The 27,035-nt window shown below is 32.0% G+C and overlaps 2 protein-coding genes across 2 annotated transcripts; both read left to right on the forward strand.

The window, feature by feature from the left end:
• Window positions 1-235: 235 nt before the first annotated feature.
• Window positions 236-8,795, forward strand: LOC143072777 (uncharacterized). Its single transcript, XM_076247877.1, has 8 exons — window positions 236-339; window positions 1,768-1,959; window positions 2,421-2,702; window positions 3,495-3,662; window positions 4,669-4,821; window positions 5,789-5,872; window positions 6,655-6,738; window positions 7,462-8,795. Exons 1-8 carry the CDS (start codon window positions 258-260, stop codon window positions 7,467-7,469), a joined length of 1,053 nt encoding a protein of 350 aa, XP_076103992.1. The 5' UTR covers window positions 236-257; the 3' UTR covers window positions 7,470-8,795.
• Window positions 8,796-18,887: 10,092 nt separating this feature from the next.
• On the forward strand, window positions 18,888-25,686 carry LOC143072778 (uncharacterized protein C3orf38 homolog). The gene is made up of 3 exons (XM_076247878.1): window positions 18,888-19,109; window positions 22,858-23,051; window positions 24,882-25,686. Exons 1-3 carry the CDS (start codon window positions 18,932-18,934, stop codon window positions 25,539-25,541), a joined length of 1,032 nt encoding a protein of 343 aa, XP_076103993.1. The 5' UTR covers window positions 18,888-18,931; the 3' UTR covers window positions 25,542-25,686.
• The last annotated feature ends 1,349 nt before the right edge of the window (window positions 25,687-27,035 follow it).

A 27,035-nucleotide genomic window follows, 5' to 3' on the forward strand; every position in this document is an offset into this window, starting at 1 on the left:
TACTTTTCCTGTTTAACATTATAATCTATAAATTATCTTATCCAATGATAATATGAAAAATTGTTGAAAGCACGGTTTGAGCATGTGATGATTCATGCATGTTTCATTCAATGTTAAACCTGGTTAATGCGCTTTAAGCCAATATATATCATGAATGCCTTTTATTGGCCAAAAATCATAGGTGTGTCCTTTCCATTTTGACGAACAGCTCCGGTTCAAGTAATATAAAAATAAGGAGATTTGGTAGATGATTGCCAATGATACAACTATTCACCAAAGTTCAAAGAATGCAAACCATACTTACTTCCTTCGTTATGCTGTCGGCTTTTGCTGGTTTTGGTGAGTGGCTTGATAATGTTGATTTCAATTAGATATTGTGCCTGTTAATTTTATTAAAAAAAATTCATTGACACTTATTAATAAATTGAGTTTTACTTTATTTTCAATCGTGTGCCAAAAAATTATACGAATAGTTATTGATTAATAAGCAATTTCAGATACAAAGACCTGAAATCTGTATGTGCGTGTCCCAAATCAGGAGCCTGTAGTTCATTTATTATCGTTGGTTCATGGCTGTCATATTTGTTTTTCGTAAATTGTTTTGTTATAAACTACAAATCGTCAGTTTTTTCAATTGAATTGTTTCATAGTTTTTCTTGCCAAGGATTTTTATGCCGACTTTGGGTTTTTCTAATTGTCGAAGACCGTACGGTTGCATATAATTCCTTACATCCACTTCATTCAAACTGTTTTGCAAAGCTGTCCAATTGGATATTATACCACATCTCCGTATCTTTAGAAAAATACGCCGTGTCCAATTACTCCATTACCAATATGGTGACTGGGATTGGTATCATATAGGGGCAGCAAATTGTTTCCTTTTTGCAAAGTCAGCAACAAATATCGTCAATTATTATTTCCCTAAAATTTGAAAGTTACCCTCACTTCCTCTTTTATTTTGCAGCAACACGATACAGGTATATAACTGTTCACAATCAAACAGTACATCGGAAAAAAACTTTATCACTTTATAAATTCGTTACGTTGCATACATGTATTTCTAAATACGATGGTTGTGACGTTTGTGGATGAATATGCTTGAAATATTTGCCACTGAGCATTAAGCAAGCACAAATATGCTGTCCCGTATGATGCCGAGCCCAGTCCCAATATTTTACACTGGATACGGTCGTTCTGCAAATAATGACAGTGTAAGTCAACCTCTAAATCGTCTCGTGTCTGAAAAAATGTAAGGACATTGATTAGGGACTTTCCGTTTTGAATTTTTCTCGGAGTTCAGTATTTTTGTGATTTTACTTTTTAGCTGAGACTCAAAAATAACCTGTCATTTCCCCCATTATCCCTTGGCTGAAGACAAATTACATCTAGCAAAAGAATCATTATTTCCTGAAATTATGACAGGCTTATGATCATAATTATAATGGATTTATCTTTCCCTTTTTTAATCAAATCAATATTTAATAATTCTAAATTGTTTTGTAATGTGAACACTCAAATAATAAAACTTCTTTTAGGCGATCTCGTTGTATTGGGAGATAATTGTACACGTTACAAGGAAAATGAAACATACCAAAAATCTGCGGTATAGGTAGGCTTTGTCTATCAGAAGAATCATTATTTCCTGAAATTATGACAGGCTTATGATCATAATTATAATGGATTTATCTTTCCCTTTTTTAATCAAATCAATATTTAATAATTCTAAATTGTTTTGTAATGTGAACACTAAAATAAAACTTTTTTTAGGTGATCTCGTTATATTGGGAGATAATTGTACACGTTACAAGGAAAATGAAACAATCCCAAAAATCTGTGGTATAGGTAGGCTTTGTCTATCAGAAGGAACAGATACATTGTGCAAGGAATGGACATGTGCCAAACCAAGCTGTAGCAACCCAGAGGTGAACCAGTTTGTAGAGTGTGGTCTATACTGTAAAGGTAAGAGTACTATTTTGAGTTTGACAATCGGTTTATTTCGTTCCTCGTCTAATAAATAATTTGAGAACGAGCTCACATCTTGAAAAAAAAAATATTCTTGTAATCTTTACATTCTAGGGTTTAAACATATAAAATCTCAGGCTGCTTTTCTTTTCATAATTTTATTACATTTTCTTTAAAAAATCATTTTGAAAAATTTTACATAATCTTTGTTAATGTTTCTTAGTTTTTGAAAGTAAAAAGTTGCACATATGAAATAATTATTGCGAAAAAGTTTCCACCAAAGTTTCAATGGCTTATTTCTTGAAAACAAGCACATGGACCCTTCGTTTTGTTCTGCTTTTAGTTCCTTTATATTTAGACTATCAAATTATAACAGTCTTTAAAAAGCTTTTTTTATTGAAACAGAGTAACGAACATCTTCGGTTGGCGAGAATTATGTCATTTTATTTCAATATCAGGTACCTGCAATTATGGCGGGAAAGAACACATACAAGGAAAGCCATTCCCTTCACCGTATGGTCAAGATACATGTTGGTGTGGTGACAACAATGTGATACTTTGTACTCACCAGTACCTGACCTTAGAAAATCTTTGCAATTCTAAGAAACAGCAACATACTGATAATTTCTTCTCAACCACGAGACTTGGAACGTTATTATCGACATCACGGACAACAACGATGAGATCGAGCACATTAACACCCAAACAACGGGCTACAACACCAACGTCATCAATAGAAGGTATCTAGATCAAAACATTTTCGATTACGTTAATTCAATGTGTTGTAAAAAAGGTTTTTTCCATTCAGTTTACTTTTGCTATTTTTTTTTTCAAAATGTGATGGTTTTATGAATTAAAGTTGAAATATGGCGATTTAATGAAAATAGAAACATAGACAAAAGACAACATGAATGGATAGTTCTTATAATTTCAGTTTATTTTAAACACATAACTAAAGTCTGTATATAATAAGACACAAGTCATTATTATGTGTATGGTTTTTATAAATATATATAGTGATAGATACATTTGGGTTTTCAGTGCCAGTCTGCCTAAAAATCAGACAGTGGTGAAAACATGACTAAAAAAACCCACCCAATTTGACATTGATTTCAGTTCATAATATGTAGTTATGCACAAAAATAACATTCATTTCCATTTTCTGTTCTGGTAATAGAAGATACAATTTGGTTGAAATGCACTAGAAATTAACAAATAAGGGGAGATAACTCTGTAATTTGCTATCATTCTAACCAATTTTCTAACCAAGTTATTTGATATTACCAGACACACACAAACAAAAGACCAATTATTTTTAACTCAGGATGATGGTTAGTATTAAATAGCATGATTAGCTCGGTGGGTTTTTTCTAATCATGTTTTAATTTTTACTTAAATTGCCTGATTCTTACAAAGACTGGTTTTTAAGTTTTGATTATTCGCTCTTGCTGTATGATTTTTTAAGTTCTTTTTGTTTTTTGTTTTTGCCATTTAATTTATTGAATCGTTCAGTAAATGATTGTTTTTTACAGTTCAAAATGATTGCAAACATTACACTGGAAGCGATACAACCCCTAGTATTAACCGCATATGTGTGCCACACGGTACCAGTACAGTGTGTAAGGAATGGACCTGTGCCACACCAAGTTGTCACAATCCGAAGTTAAATGAGCAAAGTATCTGTAAAGCCTATTGTCAAGGTATAGAACATGTGTATGGTAACTAATAAGTGTTTTCATTTATATGTTTAGGACTTTTAAAATGTTCCATAAAACGCAGAGATATATTAACTATAAGTAGCGTTCAAACCATTTGAATATGAATAAAAGAAGGGATGATTTATAAGTCACAGGACAGCAACCCATCAACAAAGTATAAAGGTATTTGGATGTTCGGACTAAGCAAATGATTGTACAAAATGATACTTCATACAAGTGGCTGTAAACTTTGAACACATTATTAGTTACACAGTGTGCAATTGTCCTAATACGAGAAGTTATCGGGTCAATAAAATTCATATCGGGTGAGGCGAAGCCAAACCCGATATGAATTTTATTGCACCCGATAAATTCCGTATTAGGACAATTGAACACTGTGTAACGAATTGATTTTGTTATATTACATATTATTATATTCAAATTCAATTTTAGGACAATATCAATAATACGTTTTAGATATTTAATCTAAAACTGAAAAATTAAAAATATTATGACTATAAAGCAACTCAATTTTTTATTTTTTTTATTAGGTCAATGGTATAAGGGAGATAATTCCAATTGACGTAATAAATAAGGGAGATAATTCCAAAAGAGGGACGAAAGATACCAAAGGGACAGTCAAACTCATAAATCTAAAACAAACTGACAACGCCATGGCTAAAAATGAAAAAGACAAACAAACAACAGCACACACGACACAACATAGAAAACTAAAGAATAAACAACACGACCCCACCAAAAATCTAGGGGTGATCTCAGGTGCTCCGGAAGGGTAAGCAGATCCTGCTCCACATGTGGCACCCGTCGTGTTGCTTATGTGATAACAAATCCGGTAAATAGTCTTATTCCAATTGACGTGATAAAAAATTGTACTGACATTTATTAGGACAATATCAGCCAATCAAAATGCGAGAAATTACTCTAAATCAGAATAAATTCTTTTATTATACTGCACGTTAAAATGCCATATGTTTTTCTTCTTCACCAGGAAACTGCAACTATGGCGGGAAACAATATGAAGTTGGTGCATCATTTGCTTCACCAGATGGAGTTAACCAATGTTTCTGTGGAGAAAACAACTTGGTCATGTGTACACAGTTCTCATATAATTTGCAGAGTTTGTGTGGCATTAGTTATAAAGGTATATTCCAAACGAAATAAAGTATACTTAACCTCATCGATGGATTGAAATCCCTATTGTAACTTGTCTGCATTTTGGACATTTACTGCATATATACTTTTACATGCAATTCTAGTACCGTAATAATAAATGCAATTTAATATATATATATACTTCTACATGCAATATATGATATTATATAAATAACACATAGCTGAGATGGTGGTATAGCAGATTGTTACCCCGAGAAAACATTGTCCACTGCGGCGAAGCCAAGGTTGACAATGCTTTATCGGAGTACCAATCTGCTCTATCACCCTCTCAGCTATGTGTTATTTAATTTATTAGACTGAATGTCCTTTCATTATAGTCTTTTACAGATGAATTTTATTTTAAAAGTATTTTCTATGACATCACGTACATAACAACGTTACGGGTATTAGAAAAAAAGAAAAAAAAAAGTTAAACAATATGATTTTTTTTTTTATTTTGACAATCAAATAATAAAATCTGAGCCAAAACGTAGAACTTTAGCATTGTATTAAAAATACTTGATGTAAATTAAATTCAGTGTTCTTTAAACTATCGATTTTTGATTGGTCTAGACAAGAGGGTAACATTTTAAAAAATGTTACCCTCTCAGCCATGTGATAGAGTAAATTAACACCCTCGTATCAGCCAATCAAAATATGGCATTTTAACGTGCAGTATAATAAAAGAATATGTGTTCTCGAATTTTTTTCAGGATAATTCGACATGCACAAATTAATAACAGTGTTTTATTTTAAGATATTGGCACTTTTTTCGTCGATATCATATTTCCAAATTATAACTTTTCTTTCGATATGAAGCTTTTTCGTTGTTGATGAATAGCAAAAACGTTAAGCTTCCGGTCTCTAGTGTTTTTAAACCTGTGGTTTTATATGCGTTCCGCGTAAATGAATCATTGTGGGATTTTTTTTCCCGTCATTATGCTTTGATTTACTAGGTTCAGAAGCAAGAACTACATTACTAACAGTAGGAGCTAGATCTCAAAGGGTAACAACAGCTGAAAAATGGATACATGTTCCAAGTAAGTTGAATTACAAGTCTAAATACCACCAAATTAAACAAACCTTCATATGTAAAAGTAAACCGAAATCTATGTTGTTGCAGTACAGTAGTAGGATCATGCATTCCTGGTTTTGTTTTACTTGGAAAATCCATTAAGATTAAATGAAAATTGACGTCTCAGCAAAATTTTCACCCCCCTTTTTGTACTCACTTTGAATTTGAGCTAAACAAAATTTAAAGATACTGGTCCGTTTCGAACGCTTAAGACATTTTTTTTAAAACATTGTATTGGTACTATACACGCATATATCATACTAGTACCTAATATATCATCTATTAAAATTCAATATACATTCGACTTTGGAGAATGCAGTCTTTGTCTACAACAACAGAAGGTGCACTACACCATGACTTGTCCAGCCTTCTTTTGAAACATATATGTTACGTAATAATCTGTAGAGAGGGACCCCCCCCCCAAAAAAAAAAAAAAAAAAGAACATGGAAACTAAAGTAGATTTTCATAAACAGGACATTGTAATAAATAACAATGATATAGGAAAACACCTTTTATCCTGATGGATACTAAGTCTAAGTTTCGCTAGCAAGAGGATTGAGGGAAGGTTACAAGTTTAGATAAAGTGGTCTCTTACCTGTTAGTTACATTATGGCTAGCTTATAGATTGCAAGCCCTCACTTGAGAAGGAGGGGACGTAAATTAACTTAAAATGTAGTTCGTAGAAAATTGGTGTTTTGAAATGATGTGCTGAATTGATTATATACTAGTTTTTTTTAATTGAGCAGCAGACCCGATAACCAGGGGACCAGCAACAACACAACATGCGGGGTCATCGGTTACACGAACGACAGGTTGGCTTCATATTTCAGGTATACAGATATAAAATACATTAAATTGCTTATAATCAGGATGATCAGAATAATTAAAACTTACATAATACTGGTATACATGTACGTTTATTTAAACTCAATGAACAATGAAATATTAAATGGTTAATTGTGTCTACGACAGAAAAAAAATCTGGAGTAGTAATAATGCTTAAATGAGTAATTAAATGACTGCTCTGTATGTATAAGGTAGAAATAACAAGCATTTTAAGAATGCTAGCTTAACACATTTAATAGCATTATTTGGACCGGCTACTATCAATTATTCTTCAATATAGTACATTTTGTTTCAATGTTATTAAATGTTTTTGGTGCGAAAGACATTCTTGGTTTATCTTGGTTATCAAAGTTTATACTGTAATATTCAAAGTAAAACATGTCATGTTGTCCTAAATGTAAGTAACAGACTGTGGCGAGGCATTATAGAAGTTAGAAGACCAATAACTTTTTTAACATGAAGATTCAAGATTCACTTATTAAAGTCTCACCACTTGTATAACATTATACATATAAAACATTGCGTATAACATGAAATATTGGATAACATTTATAAAACACATCGTATATTAAAACTAACAGTAAAATATCATGAATATTATTATTGTCGAGTTTTTCTTATGTCTAACCAAAAATTGTTTTTGTTTGTTTCGCAATAAAATAAATCTTATAGTTTTTGCATTGATTTTGTTGATTCTATTTTTACAGGAAAATAATTGGAACAGGACTAGGTCTTAATTTAACGATGAACCAACAAAAAAAGACAGATAATAGGATTCTTGGTGTTTGCTATGTCATATATTTGAGAGCACCGTTCCTTGTTGAATCTTGAACAGTAGGAATGTCAACCCCTTGCTGCTGTTCATGAGTCATGAGGAGATAATCTCATAATATCTGAAACTACTTCTGAATGACCTCTGCATTGTTGTGATATAAAATTCCTCGATGCTGTGCACTGCTCATGGGGAGAACTAGTACAAAATGAGAAACTATATTTCTGGTTATCCTGTTAAATATTTGACATCTATTTATTTTTATTTTTTAATAATACCGACCTCATATAACAATTTTAATGCTTCATACTGTAATAATATCCACATTGCTCATATTTTTCACTTTATTTCTTTGTGTATGTTTTATAACAGAGACATATACCGGTAATGCAATACGTTATATGTCTCTGTTCATAATATTCATTGTATTTTGATGTTTATGGTATAAAACCACTAATTCATAACCCCATTGCTTTCTATGTTAAAATCTGCAATTTCAAGCATTAATGGCTGCTTTGTCTTATTATAAGTTTAAAAAAAGTGACAGTTATTTCATGACAAAACTGAACCTTATATTGACTTGTACTGAAAAAAAATTCAAAATACCTTTAATTGCATATTAGAGCGTATTGGTTCCTTGAAGTTTGGAAGTAGAACTTCTTAACTGAACAACAGGCCAAATGTGCCCAAATAATTACACCAGGGTTTTCGATATAACAAACTAGACAAGACATTTACTAAATTTTATCGTCGGTACAAGGATATCATTCGTAAATATAGCTCTGGCCTTTGTTAGTCTTGTATGATTTTTAATTTAAGTTTCTCGTGTATAATTTGGAGTTTAGTATGGCGTTCATTATCATTGAACTAGTATATATATTTGTTATTGGGGCCAGCTGAAGGACGCCTCCGGGTGCGGGAATTTCTCGCTGCATTGAAGACCTATTGGTGACCTTCTGCTGTTGTCTGTTCTGCGGTCGGGTTGTTGTCTCTTTGACACACTCCCCATTTCCATTCTCAATCAGTTTACCTTCTATTAAAATTTCCTATACTTCTTAATTATTCAAATAAAACTTCCAACAAGGGTTCCACGGTGATCCTTAGTTCACAAGCTTACCTTTGATACCAAAATAATCAAATGTTCTCCCTATTGACAAAGATATGCAGCTATATATGCGTAGGAACTATTTTGTTTAAAATATGTACTACTTTCTATCATATACCGGGCCTGAATTAGTGGTCTCATACCTTATACATCTTGCCCGACAAAGGTCCATGATTGGTTAAATAAAAAATAAAAATAATATGTGTTTCTAATTATACAGTTATTAGTTACCAAACAAAATCTGTTTAATTATTAACAACTCTATATAGAAAAGAAATATTAGTTTGACCATGTAGGTCAAATTTTCAAATTTTCCATTACCTAATGCAGGGACGATTCATACCCCTCAATTCTAGAATCGACTAAGCTCTCAATCAGTGTATTTATATGTAGTCATTGATTCTCCAAAAGGATATTTATATTATAATATAAAAAAAGAAGATGTGGTATGATTGCCAATATGACAACTAAAGGTCCCCGTACGGCCTTCAACAATGAGCAAAGCCCATACCGCATAGTCAGCTATAAAAGGCCCCGATAAGACAATGTAAAACAATGTAAAACGAAAAAACTAACGGCCTATAAACATGGTTTTAAAAATATCGTTGTATGGCCGTCTGTCTGTCGTCAACCAATAACTACATACTGTGTTTTATACGGGACTAAAATGTATGGTATACCGTTGTCTGACCGTCTGTCTTTCTAAACATGTCGTACAATAACTACAACCTGCAAGTTGCCACTGGGTGGATACGATTCTGGAGCGAAGCATGGGAATGAGTGCAAGGAGTCAAGTTAGATTGGAGGGAATTGAGAGTTGGGCGGGAACCAGGTGACGAGAATAGTAAAAGATTAAAGGGATAACTCTTTAAATAGATACATGTATAAATAGTATATTGTTTGAAGAGTTAAACATGAAATATTCTCCAAATAAAAGAACATTCGATCAGTGGATCCTTAAAAGAATTTTCTAAGTATTTATTCGTATGGTTGTCTCCTCAAAGGAAATTGTAATATAGCCTATACATGTACATGTATGAGTAAAAAATTAACCGAATAGAAAATAGACATGTACCCTGAAAGTAGCATCTGAACTTGAATATAGAACAGAAATTACAGAAATTGTAATAGTGATATAGTTTGTGATGAAATTTTAGATGGTGAAATTACCAGTAGCGATCGAAGTGTATATTGTAGTGAAAATATCAAAATGTGGTAAATCTCCTGGCGGTGATGATATTCCAGTTGAATTATATAAAAATCCTACAGCATTGAATGCGCTTATCCGTGTTTTCAATATATGTTATGATTCCGGTAAAGTGCCAGCTATGTGGAATAAAGGTATCATTACACCGATCCCAAAGTCATCCACGGCAGATCCCAGAGATCCGATGTCCTATAGAGGAATAAGTCTAGCACCAGTGGCGGATAAACTATACTGTGGCGTCCTAAATGCACGTCTGACCGCAAAACTTACCGAAGTTAAAGTGATCAATGACGAACAGAATGGTTTCAGAAAGAGTCGCAGTACCATAGACCATCTATATATCAACTTTAACAACTATCATTGAAACAAGAAAACTTTGTAAACTTTCAACATTCTGTGCATTTGTAGATTTAAAAAAAGCATATGACGAAATTTTGACATTTATTGAAACTCGAAATTTTGACTTATTGAAAATCGAAATTTCCACTTTAAACTCGAAATTTCGACTTTTTTTAATCGACAAGTTACAAGTTACAAAACATCAATATACAAATTGACAATTTACCGATAAAGAATTTTGAAATCACACAGTTACAATTTACAAATTGACAATTTACTAATTAACAATTTTGAAATTACAAATATACAAGTTACAAACTCACAATTTACGCATTACGAATTATGAAATTACACAACTACAACTGAGTTACGAACTGACAAGTTACGAATTAAGAATTATGACCCCGTTGGCTTTCCATAATTTTTACCTCAAAATTTCGACTTTTTTTTAAATCGAAACTTCGACTTTGATCTCAAAATTTAGACTGTTGAAATCTCGAAATTTTGACTTTTTTTAAGTACTTTTAAAACTTTGATGTTAGTATTCAAACACAGTTATTACAATTTTAGAAGACGCAAATTATTAAAGCGTCATCCACACATTTTGGAAATTTATATTAAAAAATTGGTTTTGTTCTTAAATTAAGATATGGATTAGCATTTAATATTGAATTCGGAAAGAACATGCATGTTGACAGAAAAAATATTCCATGTTTTAGTTCCCACGACACTGTCATAGGATCGTCAGATCTGAGAACATTTAGCATCGCAGTTTCAAAGGCCTGTTTGGTTTCTCAATAGCAAGTCACTGACTTTGCCTTGTTTAAACAATGGTAAATCAAGTAGCCAAAAATGCCATGCATATTCAGGACGACAAATGAGCTGCTCAGTTTTGTAGTTTTGGAATTTTGAAATAATGGTTCTATTTTCTGGAACATTGATTAAACTCTACAAGTTGACATTCTTATGCCACAACTATTAACCCTTGTCTTTATATATATAAGACTGTTGAATAAAAGTATGTCGTAATATAGGTGTGTCGGAATAACGGGATTGTCTTGATGCACATATCTGAAGTCCAGACTTGAAATATGTATTTGAACGTGAAACATATTTTATTTATTCTTCGGCAAGAACAAGATTTTCTATCTAAAATAACCTCTTTTTAAAAATGGTTTAGTTTATTAAAATAAAGTCAAAATTTTGAGTTTAAAATAAGTCGAAATTTCGAGTTCTAAAAAAGTCGAAATTTTGAATTTAAAGTGGAAATTTCGACTTTTTATAAAGTCGAAATTTCGAGTATTAAAAAAGTCAAAATTTCGACTTTTCAAAAAGTCGGAAATTTCAAGATTTTAGAAAGTCAAAATTTCAAGTTTAAGTCAAAATTTCGAGATTTGAAAAGTCAAAATATAGTCTTTGAAAAAAAAGATTACTGCTAATTTTATTTTTACTATGTCCCTAATACGCTTCCGTAGATTATTGATAAACATGTTATAAAAATATTGAGAATATCTGTTTCAATAGATTTAAAGAGCAATGGTATATTGATTTAATGTCAAACGAGCGTAGTAAACTACGTACTTACAGACTGTTCAAAAATGAATTTGGTGAAGAAAATTATTTATTAAAAATTATACCTGGTAAATATAGGAGTGCCTATGCCAAATTTAGAAGTGGTACTGCTCCTTTGAAAATTAAGACTGGAAGATATGAAGGTCTTTTAGTGGAAATTTTTTAATTTGTTATAACAGTATTTGTAATGGAAATCTTTTAATTGAAGATGAAAAACATGTATTAATGAATTGTCCTGTGTATGAAGATTTGCGTTGTTATCTGCCAAAATCTGCAATGACGTTTATTGAAAAGAAAATGTATTTGATATAGCTAATTTAGTGTAAATACTGTATATACATTTTAGAAAGTCTCTCATAACTCTTTTTAGAGTGGCTCTTGTATGTTTTATGATGTTGTTTTATCAACTGTTTGTATGTTTTCTATAATGAAGAGGTGAGACTTAAATAAAATATTGTCTTGTCTTGTGTAATTTATTCATGCAGAATTAGAGATATTAATTCTATTCTGTATTAATGGGGAAATTTTACATTTCATTTCACTTCAATCATATAATTGGTACTTAATGAGGATTGATTACCAGAGCGAGAGAGAGTGTCTTTTTGTAAAAATTGTCCACCAGGCGGGATTATAGCATGTCATTGTTGTTCAATAAACCAGTCTACCAATCTCACTAGTGGATTCTAGAAGATTTTACCAGATGTTTGGGATATTTACAAGATTAAAGCAATTTAAACATGGTGATATTTCATTTTGATTAAAAATACATTAAAGTAAAATACTGCATATATCTGCTAATCTCTGTATTTTCTATGAATAAACGACAGTTTTAAGTGCTCAATAAAGCTAATGGTGCCGTCTTCCTCCACCAATAAAACTGTTCGCCACGAAATATCACAAAAACGGTTCTTAAAAGTGGCGTTAAAACACCAAAAAATGAAATCCTTTTATGTATAACCACTGTACCATAGTTTGCATAAGGTAACCTCCTTGGTGTGTACTAGTATTATTTATAAAAAAAATCATTTCAAAATCATCAAGTTTAGGTGTGATTTCATAAACTCACTGTAACATGTATACACGCCGACTTTAAAATAAAGTTCAATCTCAATTAAAATGAAATATCTCCTAATTAACACCTACGAAATTAAAAAAAAAAGTCCTTTTATTGTTAACTCTACATAGAATTTGATCTTCATGTGATGGTATATTCGTTTCCTTTTTTTCATCTTTTGATCAATTAAACTTGAAGCTTTTTTGTATTACTTGTATCTGTATGATCAATGATGTGGTGCTTCAAAGGGAGTAATTAATCCTTGATAGCCCATCACCTTAACAAAACACACCTGCCGCAGACTTTCAAATGTATTAAGAGATAAAATTAAGAAGCTTAATTTTTGAAAGTATAATCTCAACAGTATTTGATATATTCATAGATAATGGTCGTTTCCCGGATAATGCTGATCAAGGAATGATAGATAAATAAAATATACAATTCACTTATTTGTCTCTTTAAAAAAAGTTTATTTAAAAAAAAATACAATGCCTGCAAGTTGTTCGTGTTGCTCAGTCTTTAGTTTATTCAGTCTTTAGTTTTTACAAGGATTTGTATAATAAGACTATATAAATCCTTGGTTTTCTATGTTATGTTTTTATACGGTTGTGGTTTTTTTTCTCGATATGGCGTTGTGAGCTAGTTTATTTTCGACTTTTAGTAAAAATGTCCCCGTATAGAATCAGGCTTTCGCCTCTCTTTTGCACCGATAGGCTGGTTGCTTCGTCGAAGGTTATTGGATATTTTAAAATACATCTATAAATATAGATAAAACAGTGCAAGACAGACCCAAAAAAAAAAACAAAACGCAGATTTTAGAATATGAAAGGCCTGTCTCCATGGAATTCACAGTTAAGTGCCAACAGGTTCTATACATTGCAATTAACTAGATTAGTGACTGCCAAATGTCTGCGTTAATTGCCAATGGTAATTAAAAGGATCAAATGCACCAGGTGTCATAATCATGTCAAAGTTCCCTGTGGTGATTTAGAAACAATTTAAATTTTAGGGCATATTAATTATTTATAATGTTTCCAATAACAATGAACAATTAAGTTTTAATCTTGTTTGTATTTTAATTTTCTAAGATAACAACACAACGTTTAAAGAGATTTATTGTAGATTGCATTTAATATACACGGGATATTAAGCGATAGCTGTCACTCCGCCTTTGGCAGATTTTATCTAAATATTGTCAAATTACCGGAAATTATATAACCCATGTTGACCATTTGTTAAGCCATTTTCACTGTAAGCGGGAAACGATGAGGACGCTACGCCGAGGAAGCCGGGCTTTCAACGACAAAAGAACAGCACTTCTAACTGCAGAAAGACGTTTTAGAAGATCATGTGAACAAATTATATTGCTAAATCAAACTCTTGGGAATTTACAAACTAGATATGACAGAGCTAAAAAAGTTAATTTTCGTTCTTTCCGATATAATTTGAGACTTAGACTCGCTGTCGCGGAAGGCATGAGGAATGTTTACTATGACTTTGCTCACGAAAAAGCTAAGTTAGTGGCACAGTTGAGACAAGAACTGTTTGGAGAAATAGTGCAGATCGTTACTAACCGCGAAGAAGAAGAAGATGGTGACCAAGATGAGACGGAATTTGCGCCGGAGTGACCAGAAAAACCTACAGGAATGCTGTAATATACAAAAGGTCCTTTTAAGGACCAAACACATCTTTCAAAAAGAAATCTTATTGTTGTAAATATCGTGTGTATTTACTATTCGTGAAAGGGATTCAAAAATATACCTTTATTTTCATTGTTTTTCAATTGTGTTACTTTTATTGTAAAAAAAAATGGGGGGTATTTTAAATCATTTTTTTTTCTTTTGTCGTAATATTATTTTATTTATTGGAAAAAGACTTACGAAAAATTCATTAAAAAAATCATTTCGAATTTATCATGTTTATGACTAAAGACATTACAAATGTTTGCGAAATCGTTTACTCTGTAAAGTATATTCAACTTGTTAATACTTTTCTTCCCTTCTTTGGGGGAAAGGGGGCAACATCCGAGGCATTATAGTTGACAGGTTCACTATTATATATTATGTACATTAAGTTTTTCAGCCTTAAAAGTAGAAAGATAGAGTTCTATATGGGCTAAAGATATTGTTCTTGTATAACCTGTGATTCAACAAATAAACACAAATGTTTGATTAACATCTTTTATTAAAATATGCCCTTTTCATATTATCATATCGCGCGTTAAATGCCCTTTTCAGGATTGGCACCCTGCCCTTTTGAAAACCTAGCTGGAACACTGATTATTATGCAATGTATGTCTCTGGTTCACCCAAATAATCCAGTTGTCGTATTCCGCTGCTTTACGATGGCTACATTCAAATAATTGACAGGTGTAATGTTTACAAGAATGAAAATATCAATACTGTATTTATATAAGATCTTCTTTTTTTTAACTCAAGATTTTATTTTGAACAGATATATGTAATATTATATGTCTCTGTTTCGAACAACCTAGGTTTTAAGGCACAAAAGAATATTAAAACCGTTGAAAAAATAGATTGGTTTAACTGCACAACCGATTTGTAAAAAAAAAACACAAAAAAATCCAGAACTCGAATGAAATAAAAAAATGGTGAAAAAAATAATTTTTTCCTTGTAGGTATACATGGTATATCCATAGATGTAATCTATGGTTAGATGTAATCTATGGTATATCTCAAACACGTATATATAAGTTAACGTCCTTGTATGCATAAAGTTTCCCAGAAAATGTAATATATATGTTTAAAAAACTTTTGCCACCTGTTTAACACCTGGAACCAGTTGATTTATACGTTTATCTGTACAAGATGACTTGGAAGTATCAAAGTCAGTCAACAGGTGCCCGTTTTCCAAATATGCCAATGCTTTAAAATTTCAAATAAAACTACTTGATCAAAGGCCAATGTAATCAACTATTCACATAAATAATCAGTTAAATCAAAACAAAGAAATTAAATATATTGATCAGTCTATCTGTAAATGCATTATGAATATACAAATAGGCTGTTACAATCAATGGTCGATTGGCTTAAAAATTAACGTCCAGTGGCAAATGTTAATGCATATCCAGGTCGATTTCTTTTACAAAGATCAAACAACTAACGAATTCAGATTAAAATCAAATGAATATTTTATTAATAACTTCAACCTGATTAAAAAAAGTGATAAATCGATATAGGCTTGTAATTTTATGGAAAAGAAGGGGGTGATTTATTTTCATTTTGATGTCACTCCATGCTAAAGATACCGATTTTAAAGCAATATTTTTAGAAGTCGTCGCCCGTTGATTACAGTTTTAGTTTTCAAAATGGCTCATTTAACTTTGCTACCGGCGATCCGTTCCTTTTTTTTTAAATTCCCCGGCTTCTTGCCCTTCTTTTCTCTTTCATTCTTAATTTTTGTAAACTTTTGACTCCATTTTAATAAATTTTCTTTTCTAAAAAGATTTGTATTTTTTTCAATATATGAATTTTTTTTTTCTGTAAATTATATAAATTGCGACTAATTTCCGTTCGGAAAACCCGACAGTCGATACACTGTTTTCGTCCATCTCACCCCATCCATGATCTTTTAAATGTGTTATTACAATATTTATTTTATCATGCCGTTTTGAAATAATGTTCAATAAAGCCAATTATTCATAACTAAAATCAGTGCTGATGTGAAGTTAAAAATAGTGAGTTTTTTCGTGTGGCTTAGATCCTTAAAGGCTTTACTTGTTTCGTTTTATTTTAATTTTTTATATAATCTGGATTGTCAAGGTTTATTTCCTTACTCTATTTTTATGGAACTCAAGAGCAAATCAAATTTAAATCAAATCTTTAAAACTTTGATACAAATAATTCATAGTATTCTGAAAGCAGGAACCTGATGTTCAGTGGTTGTCGTTTGTTGATGTAGTTCATAAATGTTTTCTAGATCCTCGTTTTCTATTTAGATTAGACCGTTGGTTACCCGTTTGAATGATATCATACTAGTCGCCTTTGGGGTCCAGTGGCGGATCCAGAAATTTTCATAAGTGGGGGCCCACTGACTGACCTAAGAGGGGCCCGCTTCAGTCACGCTTCAGTGATTCCCTATATAAGCAACCAAATTTTTTCCCAAAAAGGGGGGGGGCCCGGGCCCCCTGCCCCCTCTAAATCCGCCTCTGGGGTCCTTTATAGCTTAATTACTATTCGATAATATAACAATTGTACGTCCAGCAACAAATATAGGCCTAACCAGAGACATATATACACATGTGTGTATATGTGTATATATGTCTCTGGCCTAACACTAACTGAATACTGGGCGCGATACTATATGTTAACGAGATACGCATACACTCTATTTTGTAATAGTCCGACATACTGAAGTGTAAACCGATAAGAAAACATGACACCTTATAGAATTAATTGCATAACAGTGTGGTCGACAGTAAAACATTTGTAGCTTTTAACTTGTTTGTCAACGGCTATGATTTTATGCTCACCCAGTCTGTCAGAGGCCTTCCAGTGGGGATTGAAATATTCACTTGTTACACATTCCGATACATAAAATGAAGCTTTCTTTTTACAAAGCTTGAAAGGAATTTGTTTTAAATATTTATTATAATCATCACATACAACCGTGTCATTTATAAGAATAATAATGTTCAGAGATGATATTATTTAATAATAATAAAAAAATAGGTTTATCCATTGTAAAAAAACCTATTAAGTTGATGGGGTTAATTCACAAAATATCTCATTGATTAAGAGCACAACTACTTCTACGGTGTGATCATCTAAGAATGGCCTACTATTTATTCAATGCGTATACATGTGGGTTTTGTTTGTGAAGAGTTCTGGATAATTAAAAAATCAGTTGATTTCTTTGTTTAATACCATAAAACGATTCATTCTTTCAGATATTTGTCACTTTGCCTTATCTTCAAGTCCAACACAATTTCTCACGTTTCTTACAAAACTTATATTCTTGTGATGTATTCTTTTGTTGAAAAAAAATGTATATATATAGATAGATATAGGAAGATGTGGTATGAGTGCCAATGAGACAACTCTCCTCCCAAGTAATAATTCATAAAAGTAAACCATTATAGGTCAAGGTACGACCTGCAACACGGAGCCTTGGCTCACACCGAACAGCAAGTTATAGAGGGCCCCCAAACTACTAGTGTAAAACCATTCAAACGGGAAAACCAACGAGAAACGAAAAACACATGTGAACTACATAAACAGACGACATCATGCATTGTAACTTTTAAAGCCAATTAAGTAAAAACAATAATCTGAAAGAACGTGCGATATCATATTAGGAAAATTGATGGTCAAACCATAACAAAAAATCAAGTAAAGAATTTTAAGTATTCAACCTTTATAGCTTGCTGTTCGGTGTGAGCCAAGACTCCGTGTTGAAGGCCATTTTTATTTATTTTCAAATTACAAAGGTTATTCCTGATTAGTATTTTTAATTATTTTATTTAGGCGTTTAGAACCTTTGGTGACCTCACAGTTTAAATTTCTATGATAAGTACGTCGTGAGCAGTGGGCATTACAGACGAACGTTCACCTAATTTTCCCCAGTCAATGAATGGCCATAGCTACACTGTTATGAATTTCATTCTAAGGTAACATATAATTAATTTATTCTAACTTGAGCAAATCAGTCCGAGGCTTTTACTCTTATTCTTGATAGAATACTCTACGAGACGGAAAAAAACCTGAACAGTCATATGACCCATGTTCAAGCTAAGACAGCTTTTCCAAAGTCAATAACAACCAATAAAAAATCATATATCTAACAATAAAATATCAACCACTACATATACACACCCAACATCCAATGGAGTTAGACTGTATAATATGTCTGACATTAACCTGAGAACATCATATCATTTGCTCAATCATTTGAATTTTCTCTCTAACACAAAGTTTTGAAAACAAAAGGCTAAACAATAGGAATATAAAATCCTCATTCAGGAGAAAATGATTCTTACATAAAGAGCCAAACAAAATTAAAAAACTTTTATAAACAAATTTTTAACCTACTAACCGGATCGAAAATCATTCACTTTCCATGTTTGACCCTGAAATTACTTATCGACAGTTTTTTTTTTCCACATTTGCATGTTCAAAGGAAATAGCAACGTGAGAAGAAAAGGAACCAGTAAAAAGAAATATGTAAACATGAACGAAAAGGAAACATTAGGATGTAGAGAAATTTTAGAAAATATACAGACAGAAGAACTACGTTCACTTACTGATACAGTTACAAAGAAACTAATAAAAGTTACTACAAGATCAGGTATCACAGCACTGAGTGAAACAACCACTTGCAATGACCCCAATGTGAAGGAAAACGAAACTTTCTCAAAAACCCTAAATTGCATATTTTTGGGGATGCTTTATAGTGTCAAAGAATCACGTTCTGCAAAAATCGCCTAATAGTCCCAGCTGTTGGATTGACATTGCACAGGAATGGTATTAGACAATAGACCACTCGAGTTCATCCGTCACCGGAAAAAACTCATCAATTATGCGCGCCTTTATATAGATATAAGAAGATGTGGTGTGAGTACCAATGAGACAACTCTCCATCCAAATAACAATTTAAAAAAAAGTAAACCATTATAGGTCAATGTACGGCCTTCAACACGGAGCCTTTATGTTATGACGTTATTTACCAGATAGAGTGGATCGCCTGTAACCCTGCACTATTTACATTCATCAAGCGTCTTAGTTGATCGTCATTGTGCAGGATAAACTAGAAATAATGTTTGTTTTGTAAGTACCTAATCACAATTCCCTAATGACAGCAGTGCTAATTGTCGGGTAACACGAATGACCAAATAACACTGTTAATATCCGAATAACACTTGAAATTTTAATATTAGCACATATTGTTGACTTTTAAACATTGATTATTAAATAATAGTATATTATCGATGTATTTTATAACTTAGAAATCATTTACATAAAGCTGATAAATTCATAAAGGTTATTTTAGATTCGGTGTGTACATTGAACATGGCGGCCATTGTGATTTCCGTGGTCACCATATTGGATGTACACGCTAAATTTTAAAAAATTTTATGAGCTTTTCTGATTTCTGTAAATATTTATAAGTTATAAAACTCATTGATAATATACTTATTTAATAATCAATGTTTAAAAGTCAACAATATGTGCTAATATTAAAATTTCAAGTGTTATTCGGTCATTACAAGTGTTATTTGGATATTAACAGTGTTATTTTCGGTCATTTGAGGTACCTCTAATTGTCAATTATGAGAATTTAAATTGCAGAATAATTCATGCAATATAGCATTATAGTTTTCCAACCACAAGCTCAACATTGGAACGGACGTGACTATGCCCCTAAACGCATGAATGAATGTTCTCTAAAACCAGAGTTTTTGACGGATATGCATCAAACTTGAAAGTTGTCTATTGTATGATTGTGATAGATCCTTATAAAATGAAGAGTTATTGCCCTTAGATATAACTTGCTATTTTGACCATTTTTGTAATGGAAAAGAAAGATCAGTGTGTAATCAGTTCTTGACTTATCATCAATGCATTATTTATATGCACATTAACAGATCAGTACTTTTCTCAATATTGCAGACTTATGTAATTGTACTTCCTCTGACCTCTTAAATTCACAATGATGTGCAAAAGTTGCCTGATTACAAGTTCAAGACTACCTGTAGCACTGAATCAAGTTTATCTTGAAAAGTATAGACGACAGAGAGATATGCCAACACTAAAAAATTACCATCAGGACATACATACATGATACAAGATATTTTATTTGTCTAATTATGCCCCACCTACGATAGTAGAGGGGCATTATGTTTTCTGGTCTGTGCCTCCGTCCGTCTGTGCGTCCGTCCGTCCGTTCAGGTTAAAGTTTTTGGTCAAGGTAGTTTTTGATGAAGCTGAAGTCCAATCAACTTGAAACTTAGTACACTTGTTGCTTATGATATGATCTTTCTAATTTTAAAGCCAAATTAGACTTTTGACCCCAATTTCACGGTCCACTGAACATAGAAAATGAAAGTGGGAGTTTCAGGTTAAAGTTTTTGGTCAAGGTAGTTTTTGATGAAGCTGAAGTCCAATCAACTTGAAACTTAGTACACTTGTTGCTTATGATATGATCTTTTTAATTTTAAAGCCAAATTAGTCTTTTGACCCCAATTTCACGGTCCACTGAACATAATAAATGAAAGTGGGAGTTTCAGGTTAAAGTTTTTGGTCAAGGTAGTTTTTGATGAAGTTGAAGTCCAATCAACTTGAAACTTAGTACACATGTTCCATATGATATGATCTTTATAATTTTAATGCCAAATTAGATTTTTTACCCAATTTCACGGTCCATTGAACATAAAAAATGATAGTGCGAGTAGGGCATCTGTGTACTTTGGACACATTCTTGTTTTTGTTCTATTTTCATATTTCCTGACCAGTGTGAGAAAAATATTTCTCCTCACTAGTGAAAAATCTGTTCTCGACAAATGATTGGTTGAAATTTAATTGTGACGTTAAATTTTCTTGTTTTCTTCTGAATTTTCTTATTGTGACATCATCGAAAAAGGCGACCATGCCTGATGACGTCACATCAAAAGTACACAACTTTCCTCAAATCTTTTGAAAATTTTTAAGGAAGGATAAAAATCATAAGAGAAACAGATTCCACCACTGTAACTCGTGTATTACGCTATTTCTCCACTCTCAACAGTAAAATTTTTATTATTTAAAAAGCTCGGCAATCCTCGCGCTTTAAATATTAAAATTTAACTGTCTTGAGTGCAGAAAAATCATAATACACTTGTTGCAGTTGTGGAATCTATATTTACCAATCATTTGCCCAAATTTTAAGCTATTCTATCAATTCTTAATTAACTACACTGTTATTGGACTTAATATGATGAAAACTGCCTATGCAACATAAGGTGTCATCTTGACCAATACAGAATAACTTGGCCAATATAGATTTTTTTCTGTATTGGCCGAGTTCTGATCCGGCCTATACAGGATTTCGGAACGTCTCTTGATTTTAGATGGAAAATCACGATAAACACAAACTTAAAGTAAACAGTTGTTTGGAAGACGCAGTTTTCATCTACTCATCATAAACATGCTGAAACAAAATAAAGCATGTATAGTACATGTAATAAATGATTAAAATAATAATCTTGAATGATAAATTGATTTGAATTAAATTTAAACAAAAACATGTATTACACATTTAATTGAAATAAAGTAACATACATGTAGCATGTTTAACTTGTCACATTCTGTATGCGTCTGTCTCAAGTCAGGAGTTTGTTATTCAGTGGTCATCATTTGTTACTGTTTATCCTCTGTTTATCTTTAATACGTTTTATCGTATTGAACATAAACATGATAAAGCAGGCTATGGTTTTCTCTGTTGAATCATGTTATAATTTTTACTGTCTGGGCCTTTTTTTTTTATTAATGGCTTGCTATGTGGTATGGATTTTGCCCATTATTGAAGACCTATGATTCTATCATTAAGGTCTTTTTGTCAAGTCAATTAAATGGATAGCTGTCTCATTGTTGATCACAGTCACACATTACATCTCATAAAGACCTTTTTCAAATTTAAGCTTACTAGTATTAAAATTTTAAGAATATATATCAAAAGGTGGTAATTTACTTGAAAAATCTGATGTAAATCAAAATGTAATATAAGCTCCAAATTAAATTAGCAAATTCACAAATTGACCTATATGATTAACAGTGACCTACATGTTCAAGTATCTAAATATGTAGCGTTAAATCAGGCAGCTGGTTTTCTTATTTTTGATAGCTTACTATACATTATGGGGTTTGTATATTATAAGGAGAATAATCTGATAGATGATCATGACCTGATTGTGTTAAACGAATCATAACATCACTAATTGGCTCCAAGGTGCAATCATATTTATTATCAACATTTTGAGATTCATTGACAATCCATGTACCATTATTTTTACCACTGTAAGAAACCAAATGAATGTACATTTTTAGCATTTATTTTTCAGAGGCAATATCAGCTATATTGACTTATTCTCAGTCGTCATGTGAATTGTTGAAGAGGAAGAAAATCAAAAGGGATCTGTTGTTTAAGTATTTGGTAGACAAAGGCATAGTTGTATCTGTCAGTTCAGATAAAAGGACTATTATTGAAAGACTGTTAAAGACATGGGGAACTAAAAATATATCAGCTTTGATGACGGTAATTTTTATAATTATAAATTAACAATTTAAGAATTTTGTTCTTTGCATTTTGAAAAGCAAAATCATTTCAATTTTATAGAAAGGAGTAGGTTCAGTAAGACCCCTTATTGGCTCCAAAATATATCATTTTTACAAAATTGTTAAAATACAAACTTTTATCTATTTATTGGAAAATAAATTACTTCTGCTACATAAATATGGGCTGTTTTTAACAACACAATGCACATATAGGGTACTAGCATCATTAAGTCATGCTAATTTACTGAAATCTTCACAATTTTAGCATTTGAGTCAATTTTTAGACGGTTTCCGTCTTGAATGGAAGTGGCCACATTTGTGTTTATTCTTAATATTTAAATGTAAGTTGTATTTGATGATAATACATAACATATATAAAGGTTGAGAGTGAACACGGATGAGGCCACTTTCATTTTTGATAAAAACAATCTGAAAAGTGGCAAATGTGATAGATTTTTCATTTTAAGCTTGAAATTGAGCGTCTGAAATGACTAAATCAGTTCAAATCTTTCACATAAACTAATTGAATCGACTGAAGTAGACACTTGAGTGTTTAAAAAGTGTCCATAATCTTTCATCAGATGAACCTGAAATTTGGGGCCAAAATCGACCCTTACCGGACCTACTCCTTTAAACCCTACAGAAATGCCTATTATGCAAGTCTGAAGTTTTATAAATATTAATAAAGATTTGTGATATTGTGCAAATGATAATTTATAAATCAAAAGGTTTTATTTTGACAACTACTAAATTGTATATACAGACAGGGTATAACTTAACTATTTACCAATGTTTTGATAGTTTGATATTATGAACCAAAACTGTTGTCAATCAGATTGATGTAAGAAGATGTGGTATGAGTGCCAATGACACAACTCTTCACCACAATTTGTTAAAAAAAAAACCCAATGTAAATCAAAGTACGGCCTTCAACACAGAGTCTTGGCTTACACCAAACAACAAGCTATACAGGACCTCAAAAATGACTATAGTTAAAACATTCAATCAGGATAACCAATGGTCTAATCTTAGTATAAAAATACAGAAACGAGAAATACATATGAACCACATCAATGAAATGACAATCTATGAGCGATATGTTCCTGATATAGGACAGGTGCAAACAAATGCAGTGGGTTCAAACATTTTAACAGTGGCCAACCTTCACCCTAACCTGAAATAATAGTGTAACATCACAACATAGATAGACACATTTGTTCTCTTACACACAATTATTTAGCTTCATGTGAAAATATAAATTTCACATTTTGACAAATCAGACAATCAGTCCAATATTATTTTTTTCGATATACAATTTTTTGTACAAAAGGTTAAAAAAAGTACTTTTAAACAGTGTTCTTATATTCAGTGATTTAGCATCATATTTATTCATCTTTTAATTACTTGCATATATCTGATGAAGCTGAGCCCATAATAATTTGACAGTTTTGTAGTTTAAACTGAAATATAATTAAAAAAAAAAAAAAAATAGAAAGAATCCCAATACAGGAATTGAACATATATTTCATTCTAAATGTTCTGGCAGAAAGTTTAGACCTTTAAATGCATGAGTCGTTATATAAACTGAAATGCATGGCAATACCAAGTAAAGTACAATAATTTTAAAGGACACAATATATATGGTAAAAGTTTCATGTTAAACATTTTTAGCCTGTAATTCCAATTCAAACACACTTTAAACACGCTTCACCCAAGCATAAAAATGAGTGAGTGCAGAGATTAAATTTTAATTTGATTGATTTTAACATCTACATGAAAGCATTTTTAATTCTTAAATTTTTTATTTCAGCATTATGACGAGGATATGCCATCAAGCTCATCATCCGAGAATTTTTCTGAACATAAAAAAAATCAAGTTATGATACCACAAGTAAACAGTACAGAATTGACCCCTTCTCCAGGAGCAAGTAACCATAGCAGCGCTTGTGAGTCTGCAAGTTCAAATGCAAATGATCTCCAGCTTTTAGGAGAAACCTTTGCCAGATGGTTCTATAAAGTTTTAAACTCTCAAAACCCACATATGGGGGTTAGTGCAGAAGAATTTGGTCCGTGTCACTTCTGGGATGAAGCTAAACTAATGTTATTAATAGTGACAGATGATCAGTCCACGAAAGATGAAATGTCAGGATCACAATTAGTTTCAGATAGACTTCTCGTATTTACTAAAAGTGAATATTTATTATTTAATCCAAATATTAGCCATGATGGAGTGTTTGTTAAGTCTGAGCGCCATGGAATGGTAGTCGTATTAGTTTGTGGAACAATTCATAGACAAAATCAACATTTAGGTGTGTTCGATCAAATGTTTGGATTGGTGAAAGATCCTCGATTTAATGACAATTATAAAATAAAACTGACTAAATTAAAACTTCATAACATCAATGTTGATCATGTACCTGCACTAAAGGATAGACCTGAAAGTGAAATTAAAGATTTAATAGCAGTATAATTACCTTTGCTTGGACTTTTTTTTTGTTTTTGTAAAAGTTTAATGATTAATCAGACTAGATGACGTGAACTTTGTCATTTCCCCTGTATTTATTTTATGTAACAATTCTTTACTTATAAAGATATTTTTCGCTGGTGTATACTAACTGAAAGTCATGTGATTCACTATGGTGGAGTTGACCAGTGCGTCGAAAAAACGTCACTCAGTCATTTTGAGATTTAAATTACTGTCACAAATTGCTTAGGCTGAGCACGACAATCTTAACACCTTCAAGGCGACACAGGATTGAGCAAGAACATATTGACTTCTATTTCATAGGCCACAAAACAGTAATACTCTATATTAGTACACTCTGAGAAAACATGTTTAACTCGTAATGCCCCATGATCAGCATCCTATTTTAAAATAACAGCTGAATAATGATCCCAAGTCATTATAAGCTCTAGATAGATTTAAATTCTAAGGTACGAACCATTTGGTTTGAGGAGGCAGTCTGAGATATTTGAGAGATAAAATTCTGGCCGTATCTGGATTGAAAACAATAATCTTATCAATTTTTTTGCTATTAGAAACGAATATCCAACAGAAGTATTAAGCATTAAATGAACATAATAGATAAAAACTGGCGTATTTTTTTCTTTTGGGCGGAGTTTGCATGTCTGACCGAAATGTCTGTTTCGCCGAACTGATATATTGTATACTTTTGTCAAGATCAGACTACAACCTGCTGCTGGAAGTAGCCGTAATGTCTACATTTTTCGACCGTCATTCATATATTCGTTGTCCGATGGTTTCAGACTGATTCGTAGCTTTTGGTTGGTTTGGAATCCCTCACATCCCTTACTTTTGTTGGGTGAAACATATCAACCAAACATTTGGATAAATATTGCTTGTTCGTCTTTTTATGCTCGTGTCCGCCGTATTATAAATTTTATCGAATAGCTCGACTTGTATCTTGTTTACAACAAGAAATCTGTGAGGTTATGATAACTTAACATACAGCAAACCAGCGAGAATTTTCAATGTCTTTTTTTACTGAAAAGTCCCACATCAAATTTATCAGTAAATAGCTTGAAATCCGTACTATCATTTTATGACAGACAATTAATAGGGAGAATACAGCATCGAAAATGTCCAACCCTTACACCTTTCAGGAACTACAAAATATACATGCACCACGCCAGGAATCGTTTCAAAAGTGCATATTACACTTATTTCATGTTTTTGTAGCCAAAAAAAAGGTCCCAAAAATTTTTGCCTCGCTCCGCTCGCCCCCTTTCCAAAATCCTGGTTCCGCCCCAGTTATATGTAGTGGTCCCAACACTATACATTTTTAGCTCACCTGGCCCGAAGGTACAAGTAAGTCAACATGACCAAAATTGTCAATTGACCCCTTAAGGAGTTATTGCCCTTTATAGTCAATTGTTAACAATTTTCATAAATTTTTGTTATTTTTTATAAATTTTTAGGAAATATTTTCCACTGTAATTACTG

Source organism: Mytilus galloprovincialis, chromosome 4 (genome assembly GCF_965363235.1).
Source record: "Mytilus galloprovincialis chromosome 4, xbMytGall1.hap1.1, whole genome shotgun sequence".
NCBI classification, from domain to species: Eukaryota; Metazoa; Mollusca; class Bivalvia; order Mytilida; family Mytilidae; genus Mytilus; species Mytilus galloprovincialis.

Excerpts from the sequence above, each read along its gene's own strand:
- LOC143072777 (XM_076247877.1), top strand. The coding sequence starts at position 258 with ATGATACAACTATTCACCAAAGTTCAAAGAATGCAAACCATACTTACT. Across the intron at positions 3,663-4,668 it reads CTGTAAAGCCTATTGTCAAG|GAAACTGCAACTATGGCGGG; the intron begins GTATAGAACATG and ends CTTCTTCACCAG. Across the intron at positions 5,873-6,654 it reads AAAATGGATACATGTTCCAA|CAGACCCGATAACCAGGGGA; the intron begins GTAAGTTGAATT and ends TTAATTGAGCAG.
- LOC143072778 (XM_076247878.1), top strand. The coding sequence starts at position 18,932 with ATGTTCAAAGGAAATAGCAACGTGAGAAGAAAAGGAACCAGTAAAAAG. Across the intron at positions 19,110-22,857 it reads AAAAGTTACTACAAGATCAG|AGGCAATATCAGCTATATTG; the intron begins GTATCACAGCAC and ends TTTATTTTTCAG. Across the intron at positions 23,052-24,881 it reads ATATATCAGCTTTGATGACG|CATTATGACGAGGATATGCC; the intron begins GTAATTTTTATA and ends TTTTTATTTCAG.